This window comes from Peromyscus eremicus, unplaced genomic scaffold (genome assembly GCF_949786415.1).
Source record: "Peromyscus eremicus unplaced genomic scaffold, PerEre_H2_v1 PerEre#2#unplaced_67, whole genome shotgun sequence".
In the NCBI taxonomy this organism is placed as follows: Eukaryota; Metazoa; Chordata; class Mammalia; order Rodentia; family Cricetidae; genus Peromyscus; species Peromyscus eremicus.
The window spans coordinates 589,169-603,186 of record NW_026734308.1 but is presented as its reverse complement, the minus strand read 5'-3'; the positions used below and the strand labels follow the sequence as shown (position 1 = coordinate 603,186).

The 14,018-nt window shown below is 40.4% G+C and overlaps 1 protein-coding gene across 1 annotated transcript in view; it reads right to left on the bottom strand.

Annotated features, from left to right (window-relative positions):
- Positions 1-4,258, bottom strand: part of LOC131901268 (sulfotransferase 2A1-like) — a 54,295-nt gene extending 50,037 nt beyond the window's left edge. The window contains exons 1-3 of the mRNA XM_059252481.1: positions 4,126-4,258; positions 2,842-3,050; positions 1,055-1,181 (exon numbers count right to left, since the gene is read on the bottom strand). Coding sequence (XP_059108464.1) covers positions 1,055-1,181; positions 2,842-3,050; positions 4,126-4,258 — 469 coding nt within the window. The remainder of the gene's footprint in view (positions 1-1,054; positions 1,182-2,841; positions 3,051-4,125) is intronic.
- Positions 4,259-14,018: the final 9,760 nt, after the last annotated feature.

The window sequence follows — 14,018 nt, the reverse complement described above, 5'->3', positions numbered from 1 at the left end:
CACAAGGGTACCCACAGAAACAAATGACATGTACTCATAGGAACTCACAGACTTTGGACTGATATCTAAAGATCCTGCCTGGAACTGACCTAGGGCCTCTACATATGTATGACAGTTATGTAGCTTGATCTGCTTGTGAGACTCCTAGTGATGGAAGCAGGGCCCATCCCTATTTCTTTGACTGACTTTTAGGAACCTATTCCTCATAGTGGGTTGCCTTGTCCAGCCTTAATACAAGTAGCAGAGTTTAGCCCTACCTGAACTTGATACACCATGCTTTGTTGACACTCATGCTGAGGCCTGCACCTTTATGAACAGAAACAGAGGAGGAGTGGATTGAGGGGTGAGGTGGAAAAGATGGTGAAGAGAGCAAATTGGAGGAAAGGAGGGAGGGGAAACTGGTCAGGATAAAGAACAAATGAATAAATTTAATTAAAAAAGACTTTAAAACTTCTCAAAGTCCACACTCAGTGATGGACCTCCTGCAAGGTTGTGCCTCATAAATCTTCTGAAACAGTGCCATCAAGTGGGAAACAAGTGTTCAAATGTCAAGGTCTATTTGAGGCATTTCTTACTCTATACCACCAATTATAATACCTACCTTAGTACTAGAAAGACCAGTTAATCCAAATGCTGCCAGGATAATGTGTTATGTGTCAAGCTGTAGCTGTGCCCTGTTATTCAGTGGTGTGTGAAAACAGGAAGACTTCACAATTAGGTTCAAAATGGTGATGAGAGGTGGAAGCAACAATTGATTGAATATAGAGAGATAAGATGGAGCCAAGTGAAGTCTACAGAATATACTAAAGACTAGGGACATAACCGAGTTAGATAAAATACATAATCTTGTGGGTGTGAGCCCCAGCATTAAATTGAGGGAACATGGTAGTAGATGCTTTTAGTACTAGAACTCTAGAACTAGATGCAGGAGGAGCAGAGCTTCAACATTGTCCCTAGCTATAAAGAATTCAAGACCAACTGGAGCTATATCTCACCTTGTCATTAAAAATATCTCTGAGCCTCCCCCAAGTCCCATATTTAATATGACACTCACCATTTCCTTTGAGGAACCATTCAAAATAAGTTGTCATTGACTCTGGACTCCTAACAAATTTTGTCTTACTCCAGAAAAAATAACCAGACACAAGAACATCTCTGAGATTTCTGATCATATAGATCATCTTAAATAGAAAAACATGTACATGAAGGTCAACATAGTAATTCCAAACCTTTTAACTGGCACAATTTATATAAAATGTCAATCAAATCTCCATGAGGTTTCTAAAAACATTAATTATTTTGGTTTGGACAAAATATCCACATAAGTGCAAACTATCTATAGTCAGAATTCTCTTTTATAATTTTATTTAGTTTACAAACATGTAACAGCAAACTTACTCAGGTCACTAATTCTGTAAAAAACAAAACAACAATAACAAAAATACAAGACTGATTTTGTAGTTGTAAAGATCAGTGTCTTACAGTGTGAAAAAGAATCCATCCACCTTGAAGGAACCTCTTATATACTCAGAGATGAATGCTGTGCTAAATCTATCTGCAATATGAGAACCTAATTGTTTTCCATAACTTTAACTACCAAACATAACTTTCGAAACAATCATGGTGCAGAGCTCAAAGCCAGTGTGTCATTGCACAATAGTGAACACAAAGACCTACAGGCAACTCAGAAATGCAAAGAATTGGAGAAATAGACTTTCCCTGGAAAAAAGCATAACAATTGGTTATGCAATTCGAAATGCTCAGCCCTGAAAATATACATACAAATAACATTTTACAGACTGAGCAGGTAGTATTTAAATATTGAGAAATATGTAGATACATATACAGATGTAAAAACAATTAATGAAAAAAGAGACTACAAATTTGAAAGAGAGAAAGGAGGAAAACTTGCAGGGAGGAAGGAGGAATGATGTATGTAATTATATTATAATCACAAACAATAAAAGAAACTCATAAAAAATAAATAATATTTTTAATAAAAGGAAATTTATATTTTGTGTCAATTGACTTTGTGACATTATTCTAGAATTCAACTCTTTAGGCCTCAAGTTTCCCAGCTAAGTATATGTTAAATCTTGATAATGTACATGCATATAACTGAATGGTTACAAGTTCCTCATGATATTTTCAAGAGAGGAAATTTTTCTAAGTTTGTCTTTGTAGTTTAAGCATAAAATATTTTCAGGCTCCGTGGTGCAGGGACTTCAAAATAACTTTCTTACTAACAAGAAACTATGATAGTTCAGAACCTGGATATTTCTGATCCCTTCTAGAGATCCTCTATCAGTGATGTGGGGGATTCCTGTGGCTACTGATCTCAATGGACAGCTAGATACAGCAACACAGTGGGTACAGATGAGCCATGACTGCTGAACAATCTCCATGATTAGAGCACTGATGCCTGGTCAGGCTGCTACCCCTATGAGCAACAGTGTCTGGGGTGATTCACACACTGCTCATGGGATATATGTAGAATCAAGATTAGCTAATTGACTTTGATGACAGCAAAACAGTAATGTCCACTGTACACTAGAGTGTGCCCTCTGCTTGACCTGTATCTGTAGTTCCTGAATGCTCTAGTTGATATTTCACTTTCTCTCATTTATCTGCCCAGGATCACTGAGTAGTACTTGAAATTCTGGTGCTCTGATGTAGTCTGAGGTGGAGACACATCTGCACCACTTAGTGCATGAGAATCTCATGTTTGTACCCACAACCTACACAATTGGAGTCCATTTCTGCCAGAGCCCCAGGGCCCATCAAGGTAGATGAAGTTCAAAGAGCATTTGGTCAAAGATTTCTCAACCACTGGACACTGACCTTGGCCTTTGAACTGAAGAAAGACTTGGGGAAAAGATGGAAGGGAAGGTGGGAGCTGATGAGGCGTGGTCCTTCCTTATTGATTAATTTTTTATATCCATTTTGAGTCTCCATCCAGGGTGAGCAGTCCCAGACAGGCACAGATTGGATCCAATTGGGATCCCCCTTGGTCTGAATCAAGCAGACAATCTCAATCAGCCAGTTAGTTCCTGCAGAAGGAAAAGTAATGGTCACTCATTTCAATAGTGCTTATGAAAAAGCCTCAAGAAGAAAATTGTACACCTGTACAATTTACAGTGCAGCTGTTTCCAAGCGCACAGACCTGTAGTGTTCACAATGTCCACATGCTCTAAGTACAAAGTATATTCATCCAGCACATTGCCAATGCTTCACATGGAGAAACTGAGACTATACTCAATTAACTCCACTTGAACATTCCCTGAAGTCCTGGGCCATCATTATTCTACATTCTGGTGCTTTGAGTTCGACTTTCGCAGATACTTCACAGGGATGTAATTGTGGACTCTGTCCTTGAGTCTCGATCCTTTCTTTTAATGCAAAGCAATTGAGATGCATCCATGCTGCAGTATGTGTGTGAGTACTGCTTCTCTTTAGGTGAATAAATCCCCTTCTGTCCATTTACCACACACATTTGTATTTATGTTTACATGTTCACTTGTCCTTGGATATTTCTTTAGCTTTCTTCTCTGGGCCATTGTATGAATCTTCTTCATGCATTCCACCCACCACCCTTGGCTTTTCCATGTTCTTTCACTGTCAGTGTCAGCAACCCAAAACTTACCTATGTTTAGTGCTTCTGCCACCCAGCATACAACCCTCCCCAAAGCCCATGATGCTTCTTTTTTGGTTCCTTGAGTTTTGAGACTGTTTTCACTCCCTGGACAAGGTTCATGGTAATTCTTCTTCTCCCTGACATTGTCCTCTCCTCCACATATTCTTACATCCATTCCTTTATACCTTGGTGCTATTTTTTCTGTATATTTTTGTCATTTCTCCCTTCCACTCTCCTCCACTCAGAGACAGAACAATGCCAGAGTCTGCCTTAGAATCCACTGGCATTGTTCACATGGCTTAAATGACCCTCTGCCCACACAGACCGGGTCTTTCTCTGAGTGAAAATGCACTCACACACAGCAATCCATGCCCACAAAACATTTTAAACATCAGATATATAGAGCACTCTACTTATTGCCCAAATTCATGAGGATCAAAGCTCTATTCTCACTCATACACTTCAGGATCATCCTCACTAACAGTCCTTACCTGATTTAGGGTAAGTCAGTATGACTGTGTCTTCATCTCTCATCACAAAGTTGTCACAAGTTTCTTTAATTATCTCTTTTTCAAACCCTACAGCAGGGAAAGGTATCCCTTCAAACCAAAGGTAGTATGACATGGCAAAGAGCTCTTTGTGGGTGCTGTTAGATTACACCTTTAACCACCTTTTCAGCTTCTAGCAAATGCTGAGACATAATATTTATGTGCAGGCAAAGAAATCATTAACACCCCACAGTTCATTATAAAACTAGCTACTGAGGGGAAGAAATAATGTAACAACTAGTTAAAGGTTGTTGTGTTAAGCAATTGTGAACTCATTCAGAGATCATTCTGCAGTATTTGTGAGCCTGAGTTCACGACCCCAAACAAGAAACTCAATAACAAGTACTAGGACATAGAAATGGGGCTAATTTAAAGTGTTTTCTAATATAATTCAGCTTTCAGAATGGTTTTAAATGTGCATAAAAGTTACAGAGATCATACAAAATGTTACCACATGCAATTCTTTTTTTTTTTTAAAGTAGTGGTTGTTTATGAGAAACTCAATTCCTTAGCTGTGCTTTGTGACTCCCACCCTCACTCTTCCCATCCAATGCCTCACTCTCTTCCCATATTTATAATCTCTTCTTTAGTTTTCAGTTTATGCATATGTACATGTATATTATCACATGTACATATAACCTACTGAGTCCAATTAGTTCTGTTTGTATGTGAATGTATTCCATGCTGGGCACTTGTAATTGGAAAGCCTTATGGGATTTCCCTCTTAGGATATCTTGCCAGTCAAGTTATTTTTGTAGTTCACAGATAGCACACCTGGATAAGCGGAGTGATTGTTCTTCTCCCTTGGCAGCTTTTCAATTTATGAAAGCCACTTCTATGGAAGTTTAAAATACACATATTGATTTGACTCAGCAGCTTTTACAATCAAATGTCTTTCTGCTGTTAAAAATCTGAAAGACAACACAATCCAGAGTCTCTGTGTAATATCCATTTTTATGTGGTTTATTTTTTATATTACTTTTACTGTCTCTTTAAAGACTTCATTTCTAAAAACTATTTCTTTATATAACTGTCTATATTCCCTTTCCTCTCTCTTTGAAGCCTATACACGTTTTTACACATAGTGTAAAAAATTTAGAGGTTTATTTAATCTGCATCTGATTTATTGTAAATCTGTTGCTTTAAATTGTAGAATTGTAAAATGACTAGGACTGAAATGGAAACTTTGGATGCTGGCTCTGCCCACCTAAGCTTCTCAACATAGCAGAACTACGTTTACAGTCAGCCCTGGGAACCAAGTTCACCACCGACTCTGGGAAGCAGTGGCTCTATCCTTCCATCCCGCAGTGTATAGTCCAAAAAACTTTTATTCCTTTGCCTTAGCAAAAGCTGTTTCTTTCATGCAATGTATTATGTGGCTTAGAGACTCTACTGTGTACTGCAACAGAAATCAACCATGCTGCACTCAAGCCCACATGCTCCTGCTAACTGCCCATACCATATCTCATGGCTTGCCTGAGAGACACAACTAGGAAGGTGTTTTTAGTTCCATTTCAGAAACTTTTTTAAAAAAAGCTTTATCAGGTTTTAGGTGGAAACTCTTGCCCAATGTTGGGCATCATTGTTAGCAGAGTTTCCCTGTGTCCCACTTGGCCCATGGTCAAAACAAATCTCTCTCACCCACCAGTCCTGCAGCCACTTGGGACCCATGTAAACACAGAGAATTACATTATTTACAGACTGTATGATCATTAGCTCTAGCTTTTTACAGGCTCACTCTTACATTTAAATTAACACATAATTCTTATTTATGTTTAGCCATGTGGCTTGGTACCTTTTCTTAGTCTGACATTCACATCTTGCTTCCTCTGCATCTGGCGGGCAATTCCTGACTCAGCCTTCCTCTTCCCAGAATTTTCCTTGATGGCTTATCCCACCTATATATCCTGCCTGGCTACTGGCCAATCAGCACTTTGTTTATCAACCAATCAGAACAACACATATTCACAACATGCAGAACAACATTCCACAGCAAACCTACCTTAGTTTCACTTCCAGTGTTGTGACGATTCACCCTGAGAAAAGAAACCTAAAGGAGGAAGGTTTCTTTGGCTCATAGCTCCAGGACACAGCCCATCATTGTGAGGAAGTCAAGGCATAGGTCTTTGAGGTAGGTAGTCACATTACAACAGACACACAGCATACTGTGGGAAATATAGTAGAGCCATTGTACCTGACATAAAATCAAGAGTGATGGCACAACTAGACTGTGAAATAATATTTAGCAATAAGCAGTGATTGTTATCTGAGATTTATGAAGTTGCTTTTTCTGTAGGATCTTAGATTCTTTGCATGAATTCAGTAACAAAATATTCATGATAAACTAGAAAGTCTTTTTTTAATTGTATTTTTTATTTTATAATTTAATTTTATTTTACATATCAGCCACGGATTGCCCTGTCCTCCCTTCTCCTCCCTCCCCCAACCCACCCCTTATTCCCATCTCCTCCAGGGCATGGATTCCTCTGGGGATTCAGCTCAACCTAGTAGATTCAGTCAAGGAAGGTCCAGTCCCCTCCTCCCAGGCTGAGCAAAGTGTCCCTGCATAGGCCCCAAGTTCCAAACAGCCAGCTCATGCACTAAGGATAGGTCCTGGTCCCACTGACTGGAGGCCTCCCAAACAGATCAAGCTAATCAACTGTCTCACTTATCCAGAAGGCCTGATCAAGTTGGGGGCTCCTCAGCTATTGGTTCATAGTTCATGTGTTTCCACTAGTTTGGCTATTTGTCCCTGTGCTTTTTCCAAGCATGGTCTCAACAATTCCCATTCATACAATCCCTCCTCTCCTCCTCTTTCTCGCCAATTGGACTCCTGGAGCTCCACCTGGGGCCTGGCCGTGGATCTCTGCATCTGTTTCCATCAGTCATTGGATGAGAATTCTAGCACGACAATTAGGGTGTTTGGCCATCCAGATCACCAGAGTAGGTCAGTTCAGGTTTTCTCTCGACCATCATCAGTAGTCTAATGTGGAGGTATCTTTGTGGATTTCTGGGGACCTCTCTAGGACTTTGCTTCTTCCTATTCCCATGGGGTTTTCATTTATCATGGTCTCTTTTTCCTTGTTCTCCCTCTCTGTTCTTGATCCAGCTGGTGTCTCCCACTCCCCTCAGCTCTCTTTCCCTCGACCCTTGTCCTTCATTACCCCCTCTCACATGCAGTTTGCTCGTGTAGATCTCATCCATTTCTGTGTCATTGAGGGATCCTTGTGTCTTTCTTAGGGTCCTGTTTTCTAGGTAGCCTCTCTGGAGTTGTGATTAGCAATCTAGTCATCCTTTGTTTTACATCTAGTATCCTTCTATGAGTGAGTACATACCATTTTTGTCTTTCAGATTCTGGGTTACCACACTCAGGATGATTTTTTCTAGATCCATCCATTTGCCTGCATAAATGTGGTACATATACACAATGGAATACTACTCAGCAGAGAAAAACAATGACATCATGAAATTTGCAGAAAGTCTTGCAATGGATAAGAATTGCTTGAATAAGCCGGGCGGTGGTGGCACACGCCTTTAATCCCAGCACTGGGGAGGCAGAGCCAGGTGGATCTCTGTGAGTTCGAGGCCAGCCTGGGCTACCAAGTGAGTTCCAGGAGAGGCTCAAAGCTACACAGAGAAACCCTGTCTCGAAAAACCAAAAAAAAAAAAAAAAAGAAAAAAAAAGAATTGCTTGGATAATATGTTCTTTCTGATTACCCCTAGATCAGATCAAAGAATATGGCATGTGGAATTTGACTTGTTAAAAATACCTTGTGTGTAATAATTAATGAAATGATTTATCAAGGCAAATAAGGGTTCAGTTCACTGTGATTCCCTCCTTGCTCTTTCAAGGCTTCATTGTATCCTTGAGTGTCTCTCTTTTTTTCTGGTCATCTCACATGAAACAGTTATTGACACTTGTTAACCAACCTGTGTTGCTCAAAAAATGAGGGGTACAGATGCTCCAGGACTGCAGATTAAGTCCATTCACATGCAAATGAGACTCCAGGATTGGTAAGGGACATAAGTAATTTCCCAGTTCAGAAGCAGCAATATGTGCAGTTGCTAAAAAGTTTGTCAAAAGGAAATGGAAAGTGAAAGAAAAACAGCTTAACAAGCTTATAGAACTGATTAAGTGGCTTTGTATTGATTTCAGGAAACTCCTCACGTTGAATTAAAATGACAGTGTCAGAGTATTGAGAGCTTCCAGGAAAGCTCATCAAAGAAGAGAAGCTATGCTCTTTCAGATTTGGCCTTTATGTAAATATTTCCAATGCTTTGGAGCTGCTGCAGAATGAAGAGTCAGAAAAGGCTTCATCAAATGTAGAAAAGGGAAATAAGAAGGAGAATATTCTGGCTAGGAACTGTCAGAGAAGAATATTGTCTCAGAGGAAAATAAAAACATTGTTTTGGAGTAAGATGAAGCTGTGGAGGCTCAAGATGCTGGAGATGAAACTCCTCTTCCTCCTTTAGATGAAACTTGGATTAACTGCATTGGATTAATGAATGTAACCCAGTGAGAGAGGTGCATATTAATCTCTTACCACAGGGAAACCTGATAAAGAGCCTAGTTACCGGCCATGGACCAAACAATATGAGCCACTTATATCCTGTCAGCAATGGAGTAACTCATCAGGAAAGCAATCAGGGGAAAAATACTCAGTATTGGATATTTAATGCATGCTACTTTGGGTAGTGATGGTTTACATTTGGCTGAGGATAAACATCTTACATTATCTCCACAAAATACTTGTTGTAAAATAGCCACTGGAATGTATATTCTGCTTACCTCAGGGACAGTGGGCAATAATTTTTGACGATTTTTGACAAGGCTAGAGGGATGAGAGCAGGGAAGAGCGGGGGAGGGGGGATCTGTTATTGTTATGTAAAGAGAATAACATTTTTCCTAATTAAAAAAAGGTATCTACCACCACAGGTAGCCTATTTTACATTATTTAGAAGTTTTTCAGAGGTATTTGTGTTTCATCTTTTGAGAAATCTCAATTTAGTTTTATACCCCAACTTTAAATTTGATAACTTGCTGTCTTTTTTTATTAAGTATTTTGAGAGCATGTCTGTCTTTGTAGCCTTAGCTGTCCTAGAACCATTTAGAAAGACTGGGCTGTCCTGGATCTTACAGAGATCCACCTGCCTTTTCTTCCCTAGTACTGAGATTAAAGATGTGTGCTTCCACGATTTGCTAGGCCAGCTTGTTCTTATACTACATTAAAAAATGTTTGTGTATTCTAAATATTACACATCTGTCAGAACATGTTGTATGAGAAAACTTTTGATGTAGAGACATGACAGACCCCTGTCTACTCACTTTCTATAGGGAACCCATGACAGAACAAAGTAGGGATATCACCAAAGTCCAATTGGAGCTCAGCATGGTGGTACACACCTTCAATCCTAACTCTTGAAATAAAGAGTCAGGAAGATTTCTGTGAGTTTGAAGGCAACCTGGGCTACTGATCAAGTGCCACAACCCACACGGCCAGAGACCGAGAACTGGCGAGGGACATCAAGGTTAAGCAGCACTCAGGACACACCTTGATTCATCATTCAAAGAGAGCCCTTTATTGACTATCCATCAGCCTTATATACCCTGCTACTTCCTGCTCTCCATGTGGTCAGGGTACAGTCCTCAGGTTCCCATCCACATCCCAGCAGCTCAGCCAAACAGGAAAACTGCAAGCGAATCAGCAGAGAGCTGATTCTCGAAATAATGTTCCAGCAATAGCTATATCGTAAACATGTGACTTACTGACCACAGGAAAAGAGGAAGAAGAAAAGGGCACCTTAGGGCAACTTAGGGCAAGCAAACAGGCTATGCACAAGGCCTGTTCGGCATCTGCTGCCAACAATCAAGTTCCAATATACCCAGCATTACACAGAGAAATTCTGTTTCCAAAAAAAAGAAAGAAAAAGAAAAAGAAGAAAAACTACAAGAAGAAATAGTAGTTCAGTTTGGTGAACCATAAGCTTTCTTAGGTTCCTTATACATTGTTAGAGACTGGGTATAACAAACATAGTCTACTTCAGGCCACATGGTCAGGGCTGGAGATAACGGTTTAAATGGACTCCACTAGGTGTCTGTGGTTGTGTTACTTATTTTCATTAGAGATAATAACCCTGATGTTTGGTGAATTTGATGTGGATAAGAGCTGGAGTATGGGAAGGAATAGGATTTCACATATCTTCACATCTATACATTTGTTGTTTGAGAAGTTCTTTTTGTGGAGCTCCAGATATCCTAGAAAGTGTTACGTACATCAGGCAGGCAACTAACAGGGATCCACCTGCCTCTGCCTCCTGAGTCCTAGGATTAAAGGTAGAATCTATGCCAAGGTAATTAAAATATAGTTAATACACTTTTCTCCTAAAAAGCCAGTAATTATTTTTCTGAGACCACTAAGATGGCTCACTAAGAAAAGGTATTTGCTGAAAAGAGATTCCTGTAACTTGTCCACTGACCTCTCCATGTGACTCCACAACCGTCATACTACAGGAAAGGTAATTTTTAAAGTCATATAAAGACTTCAAAAGCAATCTTCTTGGACTGAGTGTGTCACTGAGTCTTAGGGTGCTGGCATAGGAGCAAAGATGAGGTTGGAAGGTTCATCTCAAGCCACCTCAGACATTCCATCTCATCTGCCTCTTGTCAGGCCTTCCTCACAAAATTTAATCATACCTTGTATTCTCTTCTCCTTTCTTTCTTGAACTTCTAAAGACTTGTGATTGAATCAGGGTCCTATACATAGTAAAAATGGAAAAAGTCATCTGTCTCATTCAGATAAATTTCTAATGTTCATCATACTTTTTCAAATGAAAAGTTCAAGCCACATATCCCTGGTTGAACTCAAAGTCACTCTGTAGCCCAGGCTGTCCTTGAACTGTTAGTTCTCCTGGTGCCACTTCACAGGTAGCTGGGATTACAGATCTATGGCTCCAGGTTTTGCTCTTATGTAGCTCTTGATAACATTAAGGGTGTGTAATTTTTCTTCTCATTTGAAAACCTAGAGACTCATAGAGAGATTTGGTCTGTTGTTGCTTTATGGCATTTTCCTACTGAGACAGGATCTCCTGTAGCCCAGATTTGGAACAACTATGTAGTTTGTCTAGGCTGGCCTTCAACTTCAGATCTTTCTTTCTTTATCTCCAATACAAAAAGGCCTGGTGTCCCAACATGTCATGAAGAAGTAATAAATTGTCCTAACTTTGATAACTTTACCACTATTTGGCAGTTATGTTAAAGGCTACCAAACAGGCCAGCATTGGACTATGGATTCATTCTGGACATCAGAAGCAAGATGGCAGGAGAAATATTCCCTTAGCTTCCATTTTGCACATAATGCTGTCACTCACTCCATAATCATTTGGAAAACAATGATCAAGCCTCTCAGTGTCCTGGTTACTCACTTCTTTAATGCCAGCATTTGGGAGCATGAGCAAAGGTTATATATATATATATATATATATATATAAGTTTGAGGCCAGGCTGGTCAACATTGTGAATGTTAGGTCAGTTGGTGTATTAGAAAGACCTTGACATAAAAAATATTATGATTTTTTTCTAGATCCATCCATTTGCCTGCAAACCTCAAGATGTCATTGTTTTTTTCTGCTGAGTAGTACTCCATTTTTATATATGTACCACATTTTATTTATCCATTCTTCAGTTGAAGGGCATCTAGGTTGTTTCCAGGTTCTGGCTATTACAAACAATGCTGCTGTGAACATAGCTGAGCATGTGCCCTTGTGATATGATTGAGCATTCCTTGGGTATATACCCAAGGGTAGTATAGCTGGGTCTTGGGGGAGATTGATTCCCAATTTTCTAAGAAAGCACATATTGATTTCCAAAGTGGCTGTACAAGCTTGCATTCCCACCAACAGAGGAGGAGAGTTCCCCTTGCTCCACATCCTCTCCAGCATAAGCTGTCTTCAGTGTTTTTGATCTTAGCCATTCTGAGCCTCAGGACCATTTCTTCTGGAACATCATGTCTAAGTCATACTTACATGCTTGAGAAAGACTGCAAGTGAGAACTGACCTCCTCAAGGTCCATAGTCCTTCCTGAGCTGTTCCTTCCTTTCTCCAGGTGCTGACAGACTCTTCACAATTGCTATGGTCAGGTTATGAAGATAGAAAACTGCAAGTCCCTCATAGACAACCCCTACACCAGGTCCTACTCATACGCATATTCTGGAAATGAGGTCACCTGCAGTGAGGAAAAGAACCCCTGTGAGACCTTCATCTGCAACTGTGACCACAAGGCCGCCATCTGCTTCTTTCAGACTTCATACTACATTGAATACAAAACAGTTGACTATTAGACTTATCAGCTCAGTTACTGCCTACACCATCCCTGCCTGCCTGGTTGTGGTCACTACTCACTGCCTCCTCTAATAAAGCACATATAGAAAGAAAAAATTATGATTGAATCAGTAAGATTAGGACTCTCTGGAGTGGGGATGATATTGAGGGGCATAAACTGGTGGTCTTGAGTAATGGATTAGAGAGCATGCAGGTTGGGAGGAACCAAAGGATAGGTGGAGGTTTTTTAATTTTCACCTTGGAGAAGGTATTCAAGCCCTGTTTATTGGACTAATGTTCAAACATTGAGAGGAATCAGAGCAAGTTGCAGCAACCTACTGATTTCCTGGTGAGGTGAGACCTCAAGGTAGGTTGAAGGGTACCTTGATGGGGGAGAGGGGGAGCTATTCAAGCTGTCTGGTAGCACTGTGGACCTAATATGGGTGTTTGGAGTTTGAAGTTCACAAAAAGCCTGCAGCAGTAGATGGCAAAGAAATAGTGTAGGAGTTATTGACTGTAAGGCTTCTTGGATCTCTGTTATTAATCCCAGGTTCTCCAGTATTAGAAGATCTCACAATGCAATCAAGTTCTCCTGTAATCACTGGCTGCCAAGGCCATCAAGGATCCCCCAGCTCCCTGGAGTGAGTGGACCCCACGTTGTACTTCCAAGTAACAAATCCTATAGTTCTTCAGTGAACACAGATAACCAAGATTCCACAAGTGCCTCAGTTCCACCATTTCAAGAGAGTTTCCTGGCATCTCAAGTTCCACCTAGATCACAAGATTTACCTAGTGAAACAAGGAAGCAACAGAAGCAACTCACTGTGTTCACCCAGGACCAGAAGCTTGTTCTTCAGGAACATCTTTAAAAAGTGCATAAATGTGAGCCAAGAGCAATGTATGGCACTGGCTCAAAGGTTTGCCTTAAAGGAGCACACTATCAAGGAATGTCCCCCTCATGTCTCCTTTTCTTCTATTCTGATAGCCTGTCTCCCAGAAGCCACCCACACACTTCCCTGAATCCTCTAATTCTAGTTACCCAGCATTATTTGGGCTACTTTTTTACAGTAACATTTTGTAGCCATGTAATGATCCTGTATCTCAGGTTGGATGGGAATATCCCTTAGCCCCTTAGTGCAGATTCAAGAACAGACAAGCTTGGGAGAAAGAGAAGAAGGCTAAAGAAGTTCCTCAGAAGCCTGGCTGTTGCTCTCACGATAGGCCCACCTGCCAGGAAGGTTTTGTCCCTGTTGACACCTCTGCCAGTGCAGATTCCTTGTGCCAGAGACCTGAGCTCCCAAAACACCCATCTTCTATAACAAACTGAGTCTCTAAATGTCTGAAAGTCCCCTAATTACTCTAGGAATGCTAATGCAATTAATTTTTCAATGGTACTCAGATCCTGAAAGGATCCTAGGTCCCCATGTGTCCCCAAAACCTTCAATGAAACCGCATATCCCAATGTATGCATGTAGCCCAACACTGGGAACCGAGTCAGTATACTTTAGTCACCAGATGC